Source organism: Heliconius melpomene, chromosome 20, assembly GCF_056956725.1.
Source record: "Heliconius melpomene rosina isolate 202511_hmr_F chromosome 20, ASM5695672v1, whole genome shotgun sequence".
NCBI lineage: Eukaryota > Metazoa > Arthropoda > Insecta > Lepidoptera > Nymphalidae > Heliconius > Heliconius melpomene.
The window spans coordinates 6,573,196-6,599,914 of NC_140408.1; the positions used below are offsets into that span (position 1 = coordinate 6,573,196).

The 26,719-nt window shown below is 34.2% G+C and overlaps 1 protein-coding gene across 1 annotated transcript in view; it reads left to right on the forward strand.

Moving 5' to 3' along the window:
- dtn (transmembrane protein 132C dtn) overlaps positions 1-26,719 on the forward strand; it is a 59,099-nt gene that overhangs the window by 24,004 nt on the left and 8,376 nt on the right. Inside the window, exons 2-7 of the mRNA XM_085205196.1 lie at positions 19,512-20,343; positions 21,935-22,081; positions 22,968-23,235; positions 24,166-24,309; positions 25,026-25,200; positions 25,703-25,848. Coding sequence (XP_085061322.1) covers positions 19,512-20,343; positions 21,935-22,081; positions 22,968-23,235; positions 24,166-24,309; positions 25,026-25,200; positions 25,703-25,848 — 1,712 coding nt within the window. The remainder of the gene's footprint in view (positions 1-19,511; positions 20,344-21,934; positions 22,082-22,967; positions 23,236-24,165; positions 24,310-25,025; positions 25,201-25,702; positions 25,849-26,719) is intronic.

Genomic DNA, 26,719 nt, shown 5'->3' on the forward strand with positions numbered 1-26,719 from the left:
AAGTCCTAAATTCCTAACCTCGCTACAATAGGGAACCGGCACTCCTGAATAACGTATTGCTGGCACAGAATCCCAGTTAATTTTATGTCTCAGTCTATTACTGCCTATGATAATACTCTGAGATTTCTTTGGATTAATAAGTAGGCCAAAAGATTCGGCCCAAGTTCGAATCGCATCAAGGTCACTATTTAAACTGGCGATAGCTTCAGGCAATCCATCTAAGTTACTATGACGGTAAAGTTGCAAGTCATCTGCATACAGATGGAAAGGAGAAGTAATGACTCTAGAAATATTGTTAATGAAGACAGAGAAGAGAAGAGGAGAAAGAACGCCGCCTTGGGGTACGCCAGCAGTGAGATTAAGCCATGTTGATGTGATATCGTTAGCTTTAACACATTGCCGGCGGCCGAAGAGGTAAGAACGAAACCAGCTTTCAGCTGCAGATGAAATATTGACTGCTCGAAGTGTGCCAAGAAGTATGTCGAAGTCCACAGAGTTGAAAGCACTGCTGAAATCTAACAACACTAAAACAGTGAGCTTGGTGTTGTCCATAGCACACCGAATGTCCTCTGTTATATTCAACAGTGCACCAACTGTGCTGTGAAAAATTATTAGAAATGTGTAGATTTTATTTACATATAGACTATGCGTTTAGATATTACGAATATACGCATATAAAAATCTTGACAAAAGAATCCGATGTTCTTATTATACCTAATTAACAGCACAAAATATATGTAGGCCTATATGGCAAATTTAATTATCTTTATTATTATTTTCAAGCACCACATTGTCATGTTGGTATTTCCAAAGACTGTTTTGTGTCATTAAGCAAACACGAGATAACTGAAACCTGTCTCGAAGCTGCTCTGCACCAACAGTGTACAGAAAGTACTCGTAGATTCATTCTCAGTGAGGCGCGGGTGCAGGTCAACGGTCGATGCGCTTACGCATGGGAATTAAAGATAAATATTTGAATTTCAACACTTAATGCATGCATATGCTTAGCAAATTGATTATGAAGTGTTCTGGCATCCGCGTGGATGTGTTTATGGTGGGGATTCTGGGTCGAGCTCTAGTATACACAATCATCACGCGAGCAGTGTTGGTTTTGGTGGTTCTAAATAAGTAAATAAACAATTTTATATTTCTGGTAAGATTATTTTTAAAAATATGTAATTTATTATCGCAACGGTTTTTTGTTCTGTAATACATTATACTACAAGTTTAGTATTCGCGTATGGAGGTATAAAATTATAATTATATTATTCTATTACATTCCAGGTATTAAGTTATACTCAAAGAAATAATAATAGTATAACAATCATTATTGGCGTTATTTGTTCGTTTGTTTATAATTATTTATTTTATTTTAACGCGTGCTTATAATCTTACAAATTAATACTTTTAAACCTACTACCTGGAAAGTGTTCTTTTTACCCGAAATGAGATTTCAAATGACAATTTTATTGCTTTTACCGCATAGTTTATTATTAGCAGTTCCTTAGAATTCTTTTTTTTTGCACCTTTTTAATATAACATACTGTAGGAAGCCATTATAATTATTACTTTAACTTAACTCACGTGAATATCTGTATAGAAATAGTTGAGAATGATTCAATGCGCGACGTGGAAAAATGTTAAACTTGTGACAATTTATGCTTATTCGATAAACAAGTATTGTGCGAATACAGATAATATTATGTTAAAGTAGGAGGCAGGGTTGAATTTTAATAAGAGAACGGAGGTGAACTTGAAGCGCGACTATGAAGGAATTCTCAAAGAAAGCTGTTAATCTTCGTCATATCCTGGCCATAACTATTACATATGAATCACACTAGGAAGCAGTATCAATTGTAGAAAAATGTCATATTCTTAGTTTTAAATTATTTTATTAATGACTTGAGGCCAGTTGTTGCTTAGGGGCACGAGCCTGTGATTGTATCGCGACATGTGGTGGGTTCGATCCCCACTCGAGGAAATGAACTATTTAATATTTTAATTTCTTTGCTCTGGTGTCGAGGCAAAGCGCGGGATTGAATTCCGCCGCTCAGCAAGTAATGCCTGCTTACCCTGCCTACCCTGCTGCTTGCGGGATACAGCGTGAAGCTTAAAAAAATATAATAATTATCATTTCTTTTATAGCAATATTTAAATATCAACAGTTAAAATGTTAAAATAGGTTTTTTTTATATAGAAAGCATAACAAAGGCCCATTATTCCCCTTTGCTCTGAATGTGAATGGTGATTTCATTGTGTTCACTCCAATTAGATAATGGAGTAGACAAATACCTTCTAATTGATTTTAGAAAGTTTATTAGCTTAATTGAAATTATCCCTTTTTTTCAATTAAGTGGCTATATATAGAATAGTAATTGTTAATTTCGTATAGTAGTAACGTTTAATAAAATTATAAATACTTATTAAAGGCATATAACAATATTATCTTTCGTATGAAAACAAGACTGAGCATCACAGGTGGCTAGGTGTACTAAAGACCCTCTTTAGTTCGTAAAGCATCCTTACTATGTGGGCTTAACCTTTCAAACTTTATCTCATATTCAAGCAATACCTTCTTAGGACGTTACAAGGATTCCGATTAAATTATTTATGAATGTACCTCTATTACAATAACGAATAAATTGTAAGTACTCAACATATTTTTTAGAAAACCCAAATGTTTAAAAGAGAATGGATGTTGTGTGGGTTCTCTCTCGTTTGTAACACTAGCGCTTAGGACCTTAGGCCATAAAACTAGCTTTTACATTCGATTAATTTATAGAAACATTTTGTTCATATAAAAGACTCCTCATACAAAAGCAAATATTTACACAACAAATAATATAAACCTTATCATTGGGTAGATCTTACTTATTCTAAAAATAACGAAATATAAAAAGTTATAATATAGTATACTTACATATACAATTGTAAAAACAATATTTAAAATGTTCCAATGTTCCTTTTAAGCAAATTGCCTTAACTTTGAAAGTTCAACCTATCAATTTTCGTAGACATTTCTAATTAAACTTTGTGATAAGCCCCGAAATTTCCTTCCCTGAAACCCTTAAATCTTTTTAAGATATTTGAAAAAGATTTTAATAAGAAGAATTTTAATTACGATAGCCTTTTTACGTTACGGAATCTCGTATATACTTGTTATTTTTAAATTCGTGCCAAATTGCATACACAGGAAAGATCACGAGAAATGCTCTATAGGTTTTGCGTATATATGCTCGTGTCTTTTGGTTGCGTTGATTTAGAGGCTTCATTTCTTCTGTGCTTCAAGGCAGCGTACACCTGAATATTTGATATTAATTTCAGCTTGATTCTTCCACGCTATCTCGAAATAAATGTTCTTGATAGATGAACAGACGGACAATAAAGTGATCCTATAAGGATTATGTTTTTTTTTTTTCACGTACGGAATCCTAAAAAAATATGACCATTAAATAAAAGTAAATAAATTGTAAGTTAAATTTATATCAATAACTTTACAGCTCTTTCTATAAAGTTTTTTAAAAAACAATTAAGGTTAGTAAACCTAGTGTTAAGACACTCCGTCCCATTAAGATACTTCTGTTCCCCAATTTCCTCGAAATTTTGAATGCATTGTGTGTTGAGTGGCGGTACTAAACGCCGCAAGTCAGTTTTATGCTAAAATAAATTATTGAAAAGAATATTATGGACTTAAGTAGTGCAGTGGTGAGATAAATTCAGGAATAAAGGCAGTAAGGTTTTCTCTTAGTTCAAACAACACGAGACATGAATAGAAATGTGAAAATTATACAACTGTCTCTTTATATAAGGTGTGAATTATTGAATTCAATTTAGCTTTGTAAGCTAAAATAGTAATATTCTTTATCCTAAAAGGCAGATATATTAATAGACTACTTTGTAGAAATTCAAATTTTGGAGATTATTGCTTCTACCATTTATTATGTGGAATTACTATGGAAGCCAGTGGTGGCGCAGGGGCACTAGTGTGTGACTATAAACGCGATTGGTTGTGGGTTCGATCCCCACTCGAGGAAATGAAATATTTATTAAAATTTATATTGTAATTCTTCGCTTTGGTGTTGAAGCAAAGCGCGGCGGTGAGTTTCGCCACTCATCGCGCCAGCTTCCAGAATACGGTGAAAAATGGGGAAAAAATGGGGGTCTTAACACCAGGTTCCCTCTGCGTAACGTGATGTGTGCGGGATACAGCGTGAAGCCGATTTTGCTATCGTAATAATATTTATCTTAAATCTTATAATTATTTTAAAATAAAATATAGAAATAGTTGTTATAAAATATCACTTCAGGAAGTATAATTTAGCTACATTAAGGGCCATTTTAGACGAACTTAACACTTCACGAAGAGGGTCAAGTGCCGCCATACTCACCGTCGTCGTCGAGAATACTTACTGAAACCATATTGACAAACCTCTTTTTAAGATTTTTTTTATCAAAATCATATTTTACGTTCATATTTATTTAGAAACGAGACATTAAAGCAGAAGTTTATATACCACGCTTCACGCTGTTTCCCACGCGATAGGCATATGGAACCTAGGGATAAGACATTCCGCCTCACTTTTAACCGAATTCGCCTCGACACCAGAGCGAAGAAATGAAATAATAAATAAATATTGAATTAATAACTAATTAATCAAGCAAATCTCTGAGCAAATTTTCAACCTAAAACATCATCATCCAGTCCAGTTCGTCACAATTGCACTACGAAGGCGTCGATATCAAATTTGAAATTTTCTTAAACTTAATTAGTTAATTCCATCGCTCTGTAGACATTCCATAGTAACTAGGTAATAACTTGAAAGACGAGTTGAATCTAGGAATGAGGAACATTTTCCAATTAAAGTTTCCCATGAAGTTCTATTAGACGTTGATGCGATGACAAAATTCAAACCCTAAGAAAATGTAGTTCATGAGAAAAAGTAGACGAAGAATATACATAAACTAGAGTGAATACTACTTTATTATAAAAAGTTTATTAGCGTGTTGGACTTAGGAGTTATATTTTAATTTCATTATAATGATTATAATAATGTTATAATCGCTATTATAATATTTATTTGCTGAATATTAAAAAATAAAAAGCCTTTGTATCTTTGTCCATTTAAACTGGCGCAGCGGCACTAGGTGCGACTGTAACGCGAAAAAAAAAAACAGCAGGGTAGGCAGAGGGAACCCGCTGGATTCAAAGGGCGCAGGACCGGACGGAGTGCCGAGCATTGGGGGAGGTCTATGTCCAGCAGTGGACCTTAAAAGACTGATGGATGGAGGTAGAGGGAACCTAGTGATAAGAAACTCTGTTCCCTGTTTTTGGTAAACAAATATAGCAGGTACGTATTACAAAAATAGAAACGAGAGACGCTCCAGTTCCGCTGCAATATCGATTATGGCGGGACACGTTAGAGCGATATCATCAAAGCCGTTCAAAATGTTGCTTCCATTGCTATCACTATGTTAAGATGGGGGAACGGCGCTGGGAGACCCTAAAAATACATTTAGTCACGTTCTTACACGAAAATTGGATATCAACGAAGTTACAAATGGGATATTATAGCCATATATATAGTCGGAGATAAAACATTTTATATTTGAAGCTTTTATGAAGATATTGTTACAATGGTTGTATAACAATCAAGTGGCTATACTGCCTCACGTAGCAGGATATGAGAGAGAACATAGTGTTAAAACACTCCGTTCCCCATTTGACTTGAATTTTTCGAGGCACCGCGTGTTGAGTGGGGGAACTTAAAAGAAAGTAGTTCATTTAGTTCAGTGAGCTAAGTAGTTCTTTTAGCTAGCTTTAACTACCGCGTTAATTAGAAACTAACATTTTCTTTGCACCCAGTTTGAAATTCATGTCTACAGACATCGAACCTAGGTTGAACTCCATACAATATGTGTGACCTATTGCCATATTTTTTTAACCGAGCGAACATCTATTCAATAAATACTTATATTTATTATAATAAACATTTTAATTTTCAAACTAATACAAGAATTCATCTATATATATAAAATCGAAAGGTCACTCACTCATCACGAAATCTCAGAAACTACATGTGCTAGGAATCTCAAATTTTGCATAGGAGTTATTTATAGGACGTAGGTGCTCGCTAAGACGGGAATCTGCAATATTCGACTTCTAAGGGGTTGTTTTTGGGGTTGAAAGTTTGTATGAAACTTCGTTACTACAAATGCTAGGAGTTTCAAATTTTGCATAGACGTCACTAGGACGTAGTCATGGAGACAGAAATTAATAATAACATAGTTCACGCGGGTGAAACCGCGAGCGGGCCGCTAGTGTTATATAATCCTTTTTCCCTATTTTAACAGCTGAGATAAATCACTGTGAAATTATCTTAACGAAGTTAGTTCGAAAATAGACACGAATAGGAATAGAAGCCTGCCATACAACGAGCTTCGCCAGATTGGCTAAATGCGTTTTCTGTTGGAGCCTTCCATTTACATAATGGATATAGACAACGATCTTCCTGTAGAGCCTGCTGTATAACTTTTGTATCGAATGTTACAAAAAAATTGTAAAACATTTAAAAATAGCCAGGCCAGTCGTGGCATCTCTATGCCTCTGCACAAGTTTGTGATTGTCCATGGTATAGGTTCCATTCCCACTCGATGAAATTAAATATTTAATATTTTTATTCCGGCGTTTTGTTCTGGTATCGGAAAAGGGGGAACGGAGTGTCTTAACACTAGGTTCCGTCTGCGTAACCTGCTGTGTACGGGATACAGCGTGAAATTAAAAAATAATAATACAAATGACAAGGTTTCGTGCAAGCCAACTTTTATAAATTTAACGTTTTCCATAATACAAAATTCATTGCATACTATTATGGAGTCACGCAATTGATTGACCGATTTGGAATCAACCTACTTTTCCAATGAGAAGCAAACTCGAAGTAGGTCGTAGTTAAAGTTCACTTAAATGTTGCAGTGCTGAAATAGAGTAATGGTTCTCCTTTACATAACTCTTGGTGACACCAAAATATATATTAATGTTACATTTTGTTGAAGCGCGACGTTGAGTTACTCCACTCAACAAAGAATGCCTCCAGAATTCCGCAGAAAGTTGGGAACGGTGTCTCTTAATACTAGGCTCCTTCTGCCTACCCTGCTACATGTGGGATACAGCGTAAACTGAAAAAAAAAATGTTAGTATCTAGATATTTTTGGTAGTTATTGGACCTTCTCGGTCGATCGACGTCGAATATAAATTAAATCGAGTTCTCAGTTCTAAGATTTCAAAGAAAAGCTATATAAGAGGTAATAATTGTAAAACTTGGAGTATTCAGAGACGCGTAGAAAGTTTTAGCAATTAGAAAATAATTGTTAATATTATCGCTAAACATAATCTCACGAACGTTTTCTATTGTAATCGTAATAACGCAAATTATAATTTGGTAACTTTATTTGATATTTGTTCATATTAAAGCCTATCCTGGGTATGTTTTTTTCTAGTTATAGTAAAATATGTCATACTTTTATTACAATACTTACATATACTCAGTTTATAAACAAAATTTAATGAACGCATACTTAATCTATAGAAATAAAAAAAATTCTGCCCCTATATGAAAAGCCTATTAGTAGCGAAAACTCATATCTTGCTTAATTAAAAGCTATATACAATTAATACAAGTGAAGTACGCAGAGAATAAAGATGCCAGTCTTAAGCTGGACGATAACAATAATTTACTGTTCCCATACAAGAGTCTTATCAGATCCAAAGGCTCTTCTTCAGCATCAGCCTTGATATCCTGGTTATAAGAGCCAAAATGGAAAAATGTTTCTTTTTACGTGTTTACTAGGTCTTGTTTTCACGTTCACCCTACTAAAGCAACTTCATATATCAAGTTGTCGTCTCAACTTTACTTAAGTCGCAAGATGTTACCCAAAACATTTCTTGTCACGTAACACTTCGCTATTACGGCATAGCATTGCTCACATGAAATTCCTGTCTTAAACTGAAACACGTATATGTGGAACATGAGGATTAAAGTATCGTAAGTACTTGTAAGTAAAATAAATTAGTTCAAATAAATATTCATTGAGGCCCTCGTGGCGCAGCGGCACAAGGGTGGGACTGTAACGCGACGGTTGCGGGTTCGATCCCCACTCGAGGGAATAAAATATTTATTTACATTTTTTATATTTTCATTTCTTTGCACTGGTGTCGAGGCAAAGAGCGGCGTTAAGTTCCGCCAATCAACACACAATGCGGCGGAAAGTGGGGAATGGAGTGTCTTAACATTAGTTTCACTCTGCCTGCTGTGTGCGGGTTATAGCGTGAAGCTGATTTTTTTATTAAATAAATATTCAATCCGAAGCTTTGCTATGTTATTCTCTTTTAGTATAATAAGTATAGTAGAAATTTAATGATAAAATAATATGGTCAGTTATTATCTAATGTTAAACATTTCAAATCATAATGTCACATAAGGAAGTCACGCAATGTAGTAGTCATATTATCATTTTTCATTCTTTGTTTGTCTTTTTTGATGTTCCAATATTATCTTACCATACTTAAAGAAAAAAATTAGCTTCACGCTGTATCCCGCACACAGCAGGGTAGGCAGAGGGAACCTAGAATTAACCACTTTCCGCCGAATTTTGGAGGCATTGCGTGTTGAGTGGCGGAACTCAACACCGCGCTTTGCCTCGAAACCAATAAAAAAGCAAAATATAAATAAAAATATGCCCTAATCGAAATATTGAATGACTAGTACATTTCTGTTCTTATATTTAATTTAAGTGTAAATGTTGTATAAGTTTCGGCCTTTCCCGACAGCTTATCCGTTTCGAGTGGAAATGAAATAAAAGCGTACAAATCACGCGTGAAATTGAGTTCGATCCGCCGCCATGGCCATTGTAGGTGCGCCCCGGGAAGTGAATGTCATTCAGACCTACATATCGGCTATCGCTGAACCATCTACAATTCTGACACCTCGTTTTTACTGCATGTGCATGGTATATGTATTTCTTTCTTTTTTAGATTCACGTGATACAGCATCACGAATGAAACAGGATAGGCAAAGGGAGCCTAGTGTTAAGAAATTAAAGCCGCGTTATCGAAATTCGTAATTCGTTATGAAAATATTAAAAAATTTATTTCCTCGAGTGCGAATCGAACTCACAACCCGTCGTGTTTGGTCACCTCAGTTTGTGTACCTGCACCACGACTGGCCTCTTCTCTAGAGTAGAGGATCTAGATATCCTATATAAAATTAAATCTTTAATATATAAATATAAAAAAAATACATCAATAACATACCATTGCAAGTATTCGAAGAAGTTAAAATAAAATCGAATTCTTAAATTTATTTAACGTTCGAGAATTGAATAAAAAGTTAAAGCATACTCGTGCATAATTCAAGAGTGGGGAATTGAGACGGGCAGTCGAGCGATATGTCGCCAAGTCTCAAGTTTTCAGGGGACGTGGCACCGCGTTCTCAGAAGTCATTTATCAGTAGAGAAATAATTAATGAATCCTAGACTTGGCTTGATTGTTTTACTTTTATTCGTATTTGTTTAAGAGATTTTTACGAAAATGTTGACTGACAAACAAACACGTACACTTTGTTTTTTATCGCTTAAACTCGCACGTATATTAAATTAAAATTTTAAAATAAAATCAGCTTCACATAGTGTTAAGACACTCCTTTCCCCACTTGGTGCCCGAGCGAAGAAATTAATATATAGATAAATAATAATTAATTTACTCGAGTGGAGATTGAACCCGCAATAGTCTCGTTACAGTCACACCCTCACACATATATAGAGAATCAATTTTTAGTTGTCAACAGTCAAAACTTTCAACATGACTGATCAATGAAAAGCCATGTTTTTGATTTGACTGGTGTGGTATTCGTATATAGTATTGAATGGTTATGTCGCGTGATTGAATTCCGGATTCCATCTGTAAATGAAGCCAATATTGACGGGCTCGCGTTTTAACGCCTGCACTAAGCCAGACCTCCCCCCTCTATAAGCCCGGGGTCATTTCCATTTTATTCTGGACACGTCCGGTTATGTAAATAAGATGAATATCTCACACCGGCGCCTGTAAGTTCACACGCTACATCGTTAATACAGGTGAGCTGGTGTTTTTAAATACAAAAAGATGACTCAATAAGCAGGGTTGATATCACTAGATTTTTAAAATTAGTGTAAAAATTGTGTTGACAATTATTAATTATCTTTATTGTAGAATTTTGATGCATATATATTTCAATTTATTTATTCATATATTGGCATAGACGCGTTCATTTAAAAAAATATAAAAATTCACACAGAAATTCATTGAAAATGATATTTTCGAGAAGCTTACCAATATTTGTAGAATAAATTGCCAGTGCAAATTGCCAGTTATATGTTTACATAAGTAAGCTTTGCGTTACGTGATCGTGCCTACAGTGTGCACAGTACATACATACTCGTAGTAAATAATGACTTTGTACCTATAAATGCTGTTAATTGGTGCGGTGCCGATGGCGGCGGCTTTTAGCGTGCCCAAAGTCTGGAACTATAGATAATGGACGTGATGTCACGTTATTCATCTATATGATGTCACGTTACTCATCTATGTGATATCACGTTATAGTGTATAATATAGCGGCTATAGCGGATTGATGATAATTAATGGATCAAATTTAGTTTTAGTTTTATTTTATGTAATAATAATTAATATACTTAAGATATCAGAATACATATTAGTTAATAGAGTATTCAAATTTCATGTTGTATATCTATACATATAATAAATCTGTAACTCGTCTGTACATAGAAAATATATGAGAAAAACGACGATTTTCAATATTTTTGTTATTTTTAATATTTGAACTCGCATCAAGGGTGTTAATTCATATATTTTAGTTTACGAACGATCGACGTGATAATTTTATAAAATTGCTTAAAAATTGTTAAAGTGACTGACTATTGCATCATTTCATCCAAAGGAAGTTGCAGTATTCTTTTGAATGAAAGCAAATTCTCAAGAGTACGTTTGAAATAGCAAAGCGAAGTTCCCATTTACCTCATCGGCATCTCTAATGCGTCCTCGGCTTAATTAAATTACTGCTCGAGCAATCGGGAAGTGCAGAATCCAGAGTTGCTGCTCGGAAATACACCTGATACCTATATAATGTATCTAGTGAGAAAATATTGTTAAACTATTAATATTATCTTTGACTTAAAATAATTATTAAATATTTCAGAAATATTATACATTCGTGTAACTGCGGTATATGAATTCAAATTATTAACGTAGGTAGTTTAAGAGGACTAAAACAGCACTGATAAACCAGAATTTAAATACAAATTTAATATTATCCACTTATATTTAGATGTTTATTTCGGATTACAACAAAATTTTGTGATTTTATAGTCGATATGAATTCATCTATTATAGATAGTCAAATAGGTTTCTAAAATATCTCATAGTCATTAAAACGGATGAGCTTTGAGAGGTACAGGCTGAACTATCTTTATTAAGTCTAAAAGCAAGAGTGTGGCGCGTGCATTTCTAAAGGTTCTCCAGCACTGCAGCCATGTAACGAGCATATCAGCAATCTTGCTGATGGAGCCAGCCGCAATGCTTTTGTCGCTTTTCATTTTGCTATATTTTTCGTCGCCCGTGTGAAACGGTAGGTTTGTACTTCTATTATTAAACATACAATCACCATGTACTTTTGCGAAAGCCATTCTATTTTTTTTTATTTTTTTTTTGAACACATTCCACATTTTTTGCGAATGAGGTTTTATATTTAATCTCATATTGTAAAGTTATTTGTTAACAATATACTTTTTATTATTATTTCTATACATTATAGCAAGTTTATTGACAAAAAATGTACAAATATACGTATTAAGTCTTTGTAAATAAATATGAATTATAATATACTCCTTAAATTATTTAACATTAAATATTTATCACGGCTTACATCGGCCTTACAAGAACAACGTATATTCATTTGAATGACATAGTACCCTTTTATACATCGTCATGTTATCGCGGTAAATGTTTTTGAATTATCATGTCCTTATTCGTAGCAACCTGCTTTGTTGTTTCATAAATGTACAATGGACGACAGGTATGAGAATTTCATATAATAATACCATAAGCAACTCTACCTTCGTATATTTAAAAGTTGATTATTTACGGGCTGTGTTGTCTAGTTACGTTAGTACGATTCCCTGCTGGGATTGCGGCGTGTGCTCTGCAGGGTTCCACCTTACTTATTGCAATTGGTCACGATTATATGATTTTTTTTAATCAAAAAAATATACGTACTCTCATTTTGTTATTTCTTTTCTTGAGAAAGTAGTTTTTTTTAGCTTCACGCTGTATCACGCACAAAGCGGGGTTGGCAGAAAGAATCTAGTTAAGACACTCCGTTCCCCTTTTTTAATTCGACAAAATATATTGTTAATGTCCAATTTATATGTGGCAATTAATAAATTGGTATACTTATTGTATAGTTATATAGAAGTACCGGTTTGCCTAGTCAACCCTCATATCTGACAAAAAGCCTCAGTTTTGTAATTGAGAAAGATAACTTGTCAAATATTAAAACCAAAACTATAAAATCGAATTTTAACCTAACTAGAAAAATATAAAAAAAAAACAAATGAAATTAAGCGTCCATTATCTTTCTGGCATTTTTGTTGGTCTCTACACCAGAGTCAAAACTAATTTTAAGCTCTACTACTACAGCAGGATCTAAACTGATTTTAAACTCAAAATTTTTGAAATCTAAAACTTCTAACTTAACCTAATTTCACAACTTAAAACTACTTATAAAGTAATAAATTAGCACAACTATGTTTAACCACGTCCGTGGGGGTAAACTGGTAAACCTGCTTTTTGAAATGCTATTTCAAAAATACTATTGTCGTAACCAAAATAACTTTGAACTCAAAGAAGTTTCCGCTAATTTCGTTCTCTTGTGACATTTCTAATTATATTTATTTTCTTTTGTAAGTTTCGATTTATTCATATTTTTTTCTTTTGTCCACTTCTTGACCAAACTGGTATATTCTGTTTTCCTTTCGATGGCCTTCATCATCTTGTCCACTGGTAGTAATGTCATCATTAATTATTTTTCTTTCTCGTGTAGCTACTAAAATTACAAATTTAAAATATTTACATTTTATTTTCTAACTTAGCGAAAAATGAATGTGGTCAAGTCAATATATTTGGATAAAATACTATCAAATTTGTAATTGTGGGGAACATGATAATTGATATTCGTGTCTAGGTATCTATGCGGTAGTGCTGCGGTGTTTGTATCGATTTAAGTTAAAATAATAATAAAAATATATACATATTAGTTTTACACTCCAAATTCGAAGTTTTAATCTTCAATTTCGTAATTTCAAGCATACGCATTTATACATTTCAATTTCATCTAAGTTGCAAAAAATGAATTTTCAGTTGAAACAAAAATATTTACTACGAAATTAACTAAGATATTTTAAAGTATATTGTTACAAAATAAATTTATTAAATTATTTGAGGTTCACAAACATAAGAAAAAGAAAAATAAAGTTTTTATAGTCATTTGAAGAAAATTGGACAATAATGATATCTAAATGTATCCGATGATATTATTATATCGATCAAAATTTATTGAACTCATCTTTATTTGATTGCGATTTTTTAAAGACCTCGTGTCTTTTTATTTAAATATATGTAGAATAGAAGTGCCAAAGTAAACTAGGTAACTTCAATTTCATTTGCATATTCCTACCAACAAAGGTCTTGAATTGGTTTCACTGTCCGCCTATCCTGTCTAATCCTATTTGCATCGCTTTGGAAAATCACTTTCTCATGGAAAAACTGATTTTGTAGATTTTCTAAACTTTTCTAAGCTGGTATTTTTAATATTCTAAATGTATCAAAATTATATCTAATATCAATTAAATATTAATATTTTCGAGTACGTTTAGGTCTGTAATTGTATATAGGTAGTATGTATGTTTCTATCTATTAATTCAATCATCTACATAATTTCAATTTTGAATTATTAAATTTTATATAAGATAGATATTGTTACGTTATTCTAAGACTCATTATATTTCTAGGAAATGTTTGTTCAAAACAGCATTTACATATTACGTCTTATATTAAGAAAATATAACATACATAGATATATGAAACAAATGTGTAACTATAAATGAAATAAGTAAATCTTCCAAATCCATACACCGAATATAGACAAATGGGGGGTGCGAATACAAAGATCAAGGGGCGTTCTACTTCATTTGCATTTAGATGAGCGAGACAAGATATTGTTGAGCACGACAATTCGTAAGGCGGAAGGCGTACTTGTCGCCACAATCACCCTTCACCTTCCCGACTAATTAGGGGCACTAACAATCTGCTAGGAATTTTCGCCGCAATGAAAAGTCCTTGTATTGGAGAACCTTTCGCTCTATTGTACCCCTTTATACTTGTAAAACCTATGTTGTTACTTTATTCAAATTTTCTTAAATTATCATATTATAAGGATGAGGAAGAGACCGTTATGACGTATGGGCACAAATGTGTGACTATAACGCGACGGTTGTGGGTTTGATCCCAACTCGAAGGAATGAATTAATATTTTCATTAATTCGTTCTGGCAACAAGGCAAAATCCCGGTGTTGAGTTGGACCTCTCAACACGCAATGCCTCCAGGATTCAATAGAAAGTAGGGACAGAAGTGTCTGTGGGATACAGCGGGAAGCTTAAAACCATAATCTATATATATAAAAGGACTTGTCCTCACTGACTGAGGTAAGACGCACGCACAGCCGTAACCGCTGTGCGTAGAAACGTGGAATTTGGACAAAAGTTTACTTTCGTAATCTGGACATCCACTAAGAAGGGATTTTGAAAAATTTTAACCCTAAAGGGGTGAAATAGGGATTCAAAGTTTGTATGGAAAAAAAATTAAATCGGCACCGATTTTTATAAAATTTGAAATTTAGATTTTTAAAAGTATTTAATTGAATACGTGTTTCATCGTTTTCTAGAATTCTCCCCCTAAGGGTGCAAATAAGGGGTTGAAAGTTTGTATAGGTTTTTCTTAAATCGTCACCAATTTTTATTAAATTTAAAATTCAGACTTTTAAACGTATATAATTAAACACATGTTTCATGGTTTTCTAGAATTCACCCCCTAAATTTTAAATTTAGACTCTTAAAAATATTTCATTGAACACATGTTTCATGGGTTATTAGAATTCACACTTAAATACGCAAGCGAAGCTGCGCGCGTCCGCTAGTATTATAATAATCATATGCAAGAATGTAACTCATCATATATAAACAGCAGCACAGCAGTCAATATTCGTCGTCAACAGTACACGAAGGAAAACCGTTATGTACATACTCGTACAGCTATACACACTTGCAGCGAATCAACTTGGACAGAGAGACAGACCTACGCACGTATTAACAATGCAAAGGAAAGCGAACGCATCGAGCGTTGTACTATCTCACGGCGTTCTAAGTCGGATTTGTCAAATATAGAGATATACACTATGTATGTATGTATGTATAAGGTGGAAATGTGCGGAGGCGGACTATTCTAAAGGAATATATTATGAATCATCACAGTTTAATAAGCGTTTAGCTTTTATCTTATTGTTAGGATTAACTTTGGTTGGAAGATTGTTTTATTAAGCCATAATCTATGGTTCTAATTTAAATCCCATAATGTAGGTAAAAAGTATAATAAGTAGGTATTATCATTTTAAATTAATCTAATCAATATTTTTAGTTATCAAATTTTACTATGGAATAGTCATTCTACCCTACTTTGTGAACAGGTTGGCAACTTGAGTTTGAGTTACCAACATAATATTAAGTGTCTTTATACATAAATCAACTACTAGAAATATATTGCGTAAAGAGACTTCATAGAAGTGCCCTCAAGTAGAGTGCATGAGAGGTTAACGTCTAAAGTGAGATTCGAGAGTCACGTTAGTTGCATGTCTTCGCCCAATTCATCTATATAAAATTTAAATTATAATTTATTTATTATGTGAAATCATTAATAGTTTTCAGTATGATTATATATTATAGAGTTTCTAATAGCATTTTAGTTATATTATTATATTAGTTACTTATCTATTTTGGCCAAATAAAGTTATTTCGGTTCTAGGCGAGTTAAAGAATAGGGACAGAGAAAGATTATAATCAATTAACTGGAAACGAAGTCCAAAGCTTTGATCTTAAATTTCACCGCTAAACCAGTTTTGCAAACTGTTATATATGTATAAATTAAACCTATAGCTAATGTTTACGGTGATGTTATCTATATATATATATAAAAGCTCACATTTCAGATATAGTATTTTGCGTTCTTAGTTATAGTTAAATGTTCCGAGATACGTTACTAAATACATATATGTGAATATTACAAGTATAAAATGTATTATTAATTGGAAATCTCAGAAAATTTCAGAAAAGATGTAGAAAGAATGGAAGACTCGGTTTATGAAATATTTTTTTGACCCCACTTGGCCTAAGCTTTGCCCACATTCAAAGGGGCTAACGATTTATTTAAGCTGCCCATCCCATACCCAGCACCGACACGGCAAGGGGACTACGCCATTATTTTTTACGCGCCATTCTTTTACCTCAATTTCGTCGTTTTATTGGTTTTTTTACAATTTCAAAGCTAAATTCAGTAACATTTAACGAATATTATGCTATAATAATGTTTACCTAAATCTCAAATGCTATAACAATGAATATAAATGGCTATATTTCATTACCTTAAACAATATGGTAAATGTTTTTACAGTTACATGACCAGAAGGAAGTGTAAATGAAATAAATTGTTTTTTTTTTTTGTGTCACGTTGTATCCCGCATACAGCAGGCTAGAACTCGCAACCATTGCGTTTAACCTTTGGAATAGAGTTGAACATTTATTGCAACATTAAAGTAATTGCATTAAAAAATATATATATATATTTTTAATGCAATACATTTTATAAAAATATATTGTTTCTTTTTCTGTTATATGTTATATTTGTGTGCAATAAAGTTTTTTCTATTCTATTCTATGTCAAAAAATGCGGAAAAACTATTTACAATTTTTAATTGTGTCTCTTATACAAGATTTCAAATAGTGCAAATAGGTTATTGTTATTCAAAATTAACCATATTTCTATCTGATCATTCCATGAGGGTGCCGCGACACGGGTGAAGAGCAGTCCGTATAATAACTGTCTCACGATTATTCCTTGATGGGCAGGCGTGGCCCCATCCTATCCAGTACCCCTGTCTTTATGGATCTGACCTTTTAGGGACATACTCCACCCGCATTGAAACAACATAAAAATTATTATTGTTTATTTGCACATTACTTATAAATTAAAAATATATTAGCTTCACTCTGTATCCCGCATATAGCAGGGTAAATAGAGGGACCCTAGTGTTAAAACACTCCGTTTCTCACTTTCCGCCGGGCTTTTGCCATGCTACCAAAGCGAAGTAATGAATATTTATATAATAAGTAATAAATCATTCCCTTGAATGGGGATCGAACCCACGACCATTGCGTTACAGTCACACTCTTGTGCCCAACGCTACGACCGTATCTGACCTTTTACGGACTTCCACTCGCATTGAAACAACATAAAAAATATTATTTTTTATTCCAAATATGTTGACATTACTTGAATTAAATGTGACATATTCTATTATTTTAACATGTTTTTATGAACTTTATTTTATGGTTAAAAGTTATTAAAAAGGGGAACAGTCGAGTGTATTGGAATCCATTAACAGATAAATATTGTTCATTTATCACAGGAGATATTTCGCCTTTCGACCTGTCGGTTGACGTCAATATGTGTACCTACTGTATATGCATACGTAATATTGCGCTGTTTTTTATATAGAAATCAGCATTGCCAGATTTTGTCTCGGGGAAAAGCGAGATTTTATTTCCGGAATTGATAGTACCTAATTTATTAAAAAATAATTTTCCGTGTATGGAACAATTCGCAAAAAGAGGGACCATGTCTGTCCCACTCGGGATCACTCGGAATTCAATAGTGAAAACCGCATCTAAATCTGTTAAGCCGCTTCTGAGATTATCGGTAACAAACGCACAGATAAACGGATAAACAGACAGACATTTTAAAAATCATTGTTTTGGGTTCTATTACGTCAATAAAGGTTCCCAATATTATTTTTTTTAAATCTTCCAAATACAGAGACCGACCCTCTTACGATTTTATTATAAGTATAGATAACAAAAAAACGAATACAAAAAAATGTATAGCCTAAAAAAAGAAAAAATAATAATGAAACGTGTAGGTACTCACTTGAAGGATTTTCTCCAACAGAGTAATATAAAGGTATCATATCTACGGGGGAGATTGAAACCTGTGCAAGTGTTCTTTGTTCTAAGTGCGTCACGTGCTGGAGTTTTTTATTACTTGCTATATTCCGCCTACAAGCTACGAGCGTGCGCTCGGAGGAGTCGTTTCCGTTAAATTAAGGAGCTTACTACTGTAGACGGAAAATTCAACACTAAGCTATTTCATATTCATTTTTGGTTTTATTTTTAAATTAGAGTACGTATAAAGTAGAATGTGCTCTAAATATCTGCTTTGTTAGTTCAATTTTAAAAGCTGGGAGGAGTTGTTTTTATCAGTTTAACGCCGTATATCGCACACAGTAAGGTAGGCAGAAGAAACCTAGTGTTAAGATACGTCGTTCCCCATTTTCCGCTGAATTCTGGAGACATTGCGTGTTGAGTGGTAAAACTCAACGCCCCACATTGCCTCTACATCAGAGCGAAGAAATTTAGGAATTGAACTTACAACCAGTTGCGTTTTCAGTCACAGACTTATGCCCTGCGCCACGACTGGTCTGCACTGCAAAGAGTTGGTAAAGGATATTCATATTTATTTTGTGGGTTCGATATATTTCCATAACTTCACTCTTGTCTCCAAGCAAAGCGCAAGCGAAAACTGAGGAACGGAGTGTTTTCACACTAGGTTGTCTCTGCCTACTAGCCTGTACAGTGAAGTTGATTTATTTTTATTTTATTTATTTAAAATAACATTAGATATAGTCGTATTTATACAATAGAACAATGTTAAACATTTCTATGTAGAATATTATACATATAAATCTGGCAATAACCGAGGCAAATGATGGGATCATGTCTAACGCTTGTCTGGTGTTGTATTTGTCAGAGAAAATTTCCAACTGCGCTACTAATTGAGTTTGTGTATATCTTTCATACATTTCGCGGTTTAAATCTGTTTTCAATTTGGTTCGCTAGTTTCAATGATTTAATATTTAAATTCAAGCAATTTATAATGATAATAAACAAAATGTACTGAAATAATTTTAGTTATTTGTTTTGAAGATAATAAAGTTTACAGTTTTACATCGATAGAATATGCCTATTTAATAAAAAAAATATAGAAAAATATTATTTCAAATTATTTTTTTTGTTTCAGGAATTGTATTTGCTGTGGAAGTCCACTTCGAAAATAAAGACAGTGGATTTTTTCTAAAGCATACTGCGAGATGGAATGGAGCTGGTCCACCACCCGAACCTATGGGAACTGCCTTACCCGGGGCTCTCCTCTCCCTCGATAGGTTCACAGTTTTACAAGGCTCTTCTCCAGCTTCTGTTCGGGCTACGTATGGTCCTTTTTCTACAAAGCAAACTGTACCTGCTCGCTACGCTGTGCCGGATCCGCTTGAACCACCCAAAAGGAACGCTACTTTAGTTGAATTGCAAGATGCTACAGCGCATAGACTTGACGTATCAGCTCATCTCGTGTTCCGTGAACTACCCAAAGATGCGCCAGTTTTAAGAGTATTATTTCATACTGGCGGCGAGGGAGGCGCGCGACGAGCAGCAGCACGACCACGTCATATTTGCATAACTTTACATGCGAGTCTTGGAACAAAAACTTTAACAGCAACGTGTGGTCCCGAAGGCGAAGAAGGCGCTTGCCTAGCGGAGTTGACTGTACCAGCAGCGTGGTGGCCAGCAGATGGCAAAGGAAAACGTCCACCAAAAACAATGAAATTAGCATATAGTGCAGCGGAAGCAAGTAGTGGAGACACAGGTGAAGGACTTTGTGGCAAGGTTTCCGTTCAGCCGGCCTGGCCCTTGGGTACAGTAACCCTAGCTGGAGCTCGTGCTGGTTACAGAGAAGCTCGAGCTGGTGACACGGCGCTGCTGCTACCGAGAGCACCGCTATATCCTCATTTTCGCTTACATTTACCCTTCGTTGTTCGTCGTGATACCGGTCATTCAATTGGACATGTAGTTATAAGGTGAGTACATACCAATTGCATTTAATGCATATATTGTATTTTTTTCGTTTGTGTAATTTTATTTTTACTTTTGCTCTATAATATATAATGAACACAAATTATGGTGTACCGTAAGTAGTTTTGTAGGAAATAAAATATTAGATAATGTTTTTTTAAAAAACGTTATAGGGTGTCATTAAATATATTTGAAAGCTTTCAGCGTAATTGTCGATTCTACATAAAATCACTATAGGAGTAAATAAAGGAATTTGATATAATTTTTATGTTAACAACGAAATTTTCTTAAATCCACCAACATTATAATTGTTAACAACCTAGTGTTTAGACACTCCGTTGCCATTAACACACTTCCGATCTCCACTTTCCGCTGAATTCTGGAGGCATTGTGTGTTGAGTGGCGGAACTCAACACCGCACTTTATCTCGTTCCCAGAGCGAGGATATGATGATAATAAATATATCATTTCCTTGAGTGGGAAAAGAACTCACAACCTATCGCGTCTACAATCACACGCTTGTAGCTCAGCGTCACGACTGGCCTCAAAAAAAAGAAAAAATGCACCTAATATTAAATGCGTACACAAATATTTCAATGATATATCGTGCACTTTTATTATATTTTACTGCCCATTACTTGCAACTGTGAAAACCTCGCACTCGTTAAACAGATGGCAAACTGAGAATTAAAAATAAATTTTGCAAATATAATTACGACTTAATCTACGGCTCGTGAAACGTTTAAGTTATTAATAAACGCAAATTATAGAAGTAAATTACCATTTCTTAATCTGCAAATCGTGGCCCAGGGGCACAAAGCACGGTGAGCGTACAGGTTGTGAATTCGATTCTCACTCGTGGAAATGAAATATTTAATATTTTCATTTCTTCGCTCTGCTGCCGAGGCTAATCGCGGCGTTAAGTTCCACTACTCAACATACAATACTTTCAGAATTCGGCGGAATATAGGGAACGGTTCTTAGTTTTGCGTTTTGCCCTTTGTTTAGCGTGAAGTATATGGGCTATGGGTAGTATGTAAAAATTATCGCCGTACCAAAAGCGTTATTTTACTTATGTTTGGAAACATTTTAAAGGATAGAAACGCATTATATTCAAAGTACCCATAGTTTAATAGCACCTGCTTCAAAACTTCAGCGAATATATCTGTTCCTACTTTTGAGTTATGAGGCATTGGATCCCTGGGGAATATCGCTCGCTCTAAACGAAAATTTATAACCACGTTAGTTTAACATAAAACTTACATTAAGTAGATTCATTTTTGGGGCATGTTTTAGTCTCTTTAAATATATATAAAAATTCGGCCTCACGCTGTATCCCGCATACTGCAAGGTAGGCTGAGGGAACCTAGTGTTAAGATACTTCGTTCCCCACTTTTTATCGAATTCTGGAGACATTGCGTGTTGAGTGGCGGATTTCAAAGCAGCGCTTACCTCAATACCAGACCAAAGAAATGATAACATTAAATATTTAATTTCCTCGAGGGGGGGATTGAACCCACAACCAGTCGCTTTTACAGTCACACTTTGGGCCCCTGCGCCACGACTGGTCTCCAAATATATATTTTGTTTTAACAGAATGAAGGTGAAATCCGGATTGAGGCTAGTGAGTGTTACATCCGCAAATTCACATTGGGCTGTCACAGCTGAAGTGAAACCGCGAGCAGCAACCGTCACCGCAACGCGCCTGGAGCAACCTTTACGGGATGACGACAGCTCGGATACGTAAGTTATTTATCCAGAAATATAAGTACTCGTATCTATATAAATATAAGAAACTAGCCAATACAATAAGTAATTAGGAATTACAATGCTCAGTACCTCACTGTAAGTCGAATTTTTCGAGGCATTGCGTGTTGAGTGGCAGAACTTAACGCCGGGTTTTTGCCTTGGTGCCAGAGTGAAGAAAAGAAAATATTAATAAATAATAATTCATTGCCTCAAGTGGGGATTGAACCCACTATCGTCGCGTTACAGTCACACACACAGCCTTGACGGCCTCAATCAATATCTCTAATATATTTGTTACTTGTGTAATATAGATATTGTTTGTTAACATTGCAATATTACCCCAAATGTATTTTTTCAAGTTTTTAATTAATTTTAAATAATTGTAACTCTTCGTGAAGCTTTAACTCTTAAAATTATAAGCTTACGTACATTTGTAAAGAATAAGCTTTTAAAACACAGCTTTCATCGTTTAAAAATCTTTTAGTAGGTAAGTAATTTCCACACATTTCAGTTTATAAAGCGGCGTTGCTCTTAAAGTAGTAAATTGGCATAGAGCCGGGATGTCGGTACATCTAAAATGAAACTTAACGTTTTGAATTTCACAGTTAGCACTGGTCAAGTTGTTCTGGCTGGGTGTCAAAATTGTCAATGGGCACAATGGGCTGCCATTTTATGCTAAAGTTTTGTGAAGGATTTTGAAATTCTAGTGACTTTTTTTTCTTAAATTCTAGTAGCTTTTACAGAAAAAAAAAAGGTTTTTTTCATCTTTTCACGCCTACATTATGAGGTCAAGGGTGCAGCCAAGAACTTTTGCAATGTAAAAATAATACCATTTTTCGCGTAAATGATATTTTATTGAATAGTCGCTTATCTTGCTTAGTGATGTACAAGAAAACACTGGAGCTGGTGGACCAGGGTGGGAAGAAGTTCTCACATGGCTCGTGGAAGTTGGAGCCGAAGGAGAAGGGGATGCCGAAGGTTCAGAAGGAGAATCTGGTCGTGGTACAGCACGTATCAGTTGGTCAGCCAAAGTATCCACGGCTCCTAGTTCTACATCAACTACCGAAGAGACGCCCCACGAACACAGAGTCAATACCAGACTCGATATTGAAAAAGATGATATTCAAGCTGTGCTTCCTATTTCAAAGGTAGATTTCTAAATACTGCAAATATTTTATCGCAAATATAGAATATTTGATTTTAAATACACAAGAATTTAGATTCAACTAATTTATCGTTCTAAACATGTGACATTAACAATTATACGTATACATATTTTAGTCTAAAAGGTATTTTTTTATCCGAAAATAGAACGTGAAACTTGTCAAGGGGAACGGTTAATTCTGATCTTAAAAATATATCAGCTAAGTGACACCAGTTCATTATATATGGCTTTAGACAAGTAGTTAAGAAGTTAAAATAATATGAACTCCAAACTATATTGAGAGTTCGTTCATCGCTTAATCTTATAGGAGGAAGCCACTTCAGGTAGACCGTTATTTCATATTAGGTTGATGATTGATGAACTATCCACAGTTCCTCAGCAGTAGATTAATACCAGTAACTGGTAACTGGTTTGATGGCGTGCTCGTAATAAGCGCCGCCTTTATTAATTATATCTTTGTTGTTATAGTGTTAAGAGTTCTCATTGTTACTCAAATATTCATTGAGAATAATTTTCTACCAATTGAGCTCAATTGTTAATTGCCATTCGAGACATATGATGTCATACTGTTTTATACGTATGTAAAAAGTTTTCAGGTTTTGTTTTGCTGTTGAATTTAGTGTATTTTTTTTAAATTTCACGCTGTGTCTTGCACACAGCAGGGTAGGCAGAGGGAACCTAGTGTTAAGATACTCCGTTTCCCATTTTACGCTGAACTCTGGACGCATCGCGTGTTGAGTGATGGAACTCAACGCCGACCTTTGCCTAGACACTAAAGTGAAGAAATGAAAATATAAATATTTCATTTCCTCGTGTGGGGATCGAACCCACAACCAGTCGCGTTTACAGTCACACATTTGTGTCCCTGCACCACGACTGCCTTCAAAATTTTAAATTGTATTTTTCTATTTAGAATTGGGAAGTGCTGAACACAGCTGTGCTCACAGGAAGACAAGTTTCTCAGGCTATGAAAGTGTTAATCGTATCTCAAGCCGGTCAGGTGGCTGACGTCACGCTGCAGAGCTCTTGCCACTCGGAAGACGAGAGTGTTTTAAAGGTAAATTTATAAAGGCTATAAAATAACTACAAGCCTCTTCTCTGCTTTATCTCAAAAAGTTAGTATAAATATTTTATATAAAACGAAAACGTTACTCGTTACTTTCGAAAATACTTAATTTTCGAGGATTTATCAAAAAAAGTTCGATATATCGTAATAATTTTATATTTTTTTGACGAATTGAAATAAATTGCCTCGGCTATTGATTTATCTGGCAAATAATAATGTAAGATAAAAATGAACATGTGAAAAATATTTATTATCTTCAAATAAATAAAAAAAAACTGTAAGACATTGAAAAAGTTATAAGCTTTTATTTTGTTTAAAGCTTAAATAAGATATATATTATATACATTTACTCTAAACCTAATTTTATGTTAATAGGATTAAATAAACATAACAATTCAAATCTCGGAATGGCTTAAGAATTACTTTTGAAGAAACCACTTAGGGGAGGCATTCGGTAAAACACGCAAGCTTTCGGTCTTATTTAAAATTAAAGGTACTTCCCATAGAATTAGGGCCCTTTTAGGTATACTGGCCGGATAATGATAGTAATATCCATTGACAATTACTATAAAACTGAAGTAAAAACAAGGGGGCTTATAAATAAAGAGTTTTCAGCGGTATAATCACTAGAATTTGTAATCATGAAACGTAAAGGATGTCTTAATATACTATTACTGAGCCATAATTACTATTTTAAACAAATCCAGGTGTCCTCGTCGTGCAGTTCTGTCTACGTAGATGGATCAGAAATCCGTGGCTCTTCGAATGCTTCTGTTATAGTGAAGTACGGCACTTACACCGGTTTGGCGAGGTTCACAGTGTGGATGCCAGAATACCCCCTTGAAATAGATGTGGATGACAACCGACTATCACAAATCAAAGGTATTCTATGATTAAATACAGCTGCTCGCCGTTATTTGAACTTGTTATACGATCCGTCTAATTCGAAATAATATCTTAAGCAGGAAACCGTATGTACATTAAACCCCTCTTAATTGGCGTATCAAATACTGTACTCGTATCAAATTGACTTATCTACACTCACGTTTAGACAAAGGAATATTCATTTCCTTTATTAATTGAATATTTGACATTATATTTAATGTAAATTTGTATTAATCACATTTATCTTTTATTTCTCACCATCTTTACTTCTGAGTTACATTTTCAAAAATTATTTGCTTCCTTTATATGAAGCTTTTACTAAATAAATAGTCAATTATTTGCACCATTAAACAAACATTCAATATAAGTCGTTCTTTCATGATATTAGTTGGTTTATACCATTTCCCAGCGTTATATATTATATAGTATGTTCGAACTCTTTGTTCACGTGAAGTCTTTCTACTTTGTTTGTATTGACCTATATCTGTTCTTTCACAAGGCTGGAAAGTATCAGACGAGGCGAACGCTAAAGACAGATTACGGCGGTCTTTGTCATCTCGAGGGTGGGGCACGAGGCCCGACGCCCCCAACTCTCTGACGGATCAGCGCTCTTGCAGGCTGAGATACCAACAAAGCAATGTTGAGGTTTGTATAGATTGCTTTCTTTGTTACTGTCTCTAAATGCTGGTGAGTACAAAGTTTCAAATAAAAACCATTTACTTGACCGGTACTACGTAATTACTTTTTTCATGATTCTATTGCGACCTATTTTCTTTGATTAATATCATGCGACTAAACTACGAAAAATGTAGGTACATAAGAATTTTATTCTTATCCTCAAATTGCCTCCGCTGAGAAGCAAGTACGCAGTAATTGGCACTAATTGGACCAAGAAAGCGAACTGCATTTCCTTCACAGTTTACTGATATTTCTGTTCTTTTAGCTGCCGAAGTTAATCATTAATTAATAAACTATGCTACTGAGATGCTCTTGGCTGTTTGCCAATTTGCAAAAAGGTTATTAAAAATTATGTAAGCACGGGTATTGCATTTAGCTTTATCGAATTAAATAGATTTTACTTTCAAAATTAAATCAAAATTTTTGATTTAATTTTGAAAGTAAAATCAAAATTTTTGATGAAATTAAAGGTTATAAAATTATTGGAATATGAAACACTATACGATGAACATGATGTATTTTACGATGTCGTATGATTAAAAAATACCTCTTAGGATCACTGTACCTTTTAGTAGTTAATTTTTTTTCACATTTAATAATTATATTCCTATAGGTAATATTAATTATGTTAAGTAAAAAAAATCTGATGAAAATGGTTCAATTAACACTGATCAAATAAACTGTAGGTTATGTCTGAGTATTACATAAGTTGTTATTCTTATAGGGAGTTAGGGATTTGGTACTGGGGCGAGTATCGCTATGGTGGAAGACATTCTATAATTCTTAGAATCTTTTACATATATCTCGATATATGAAATAACTTTACATTTCCTATACA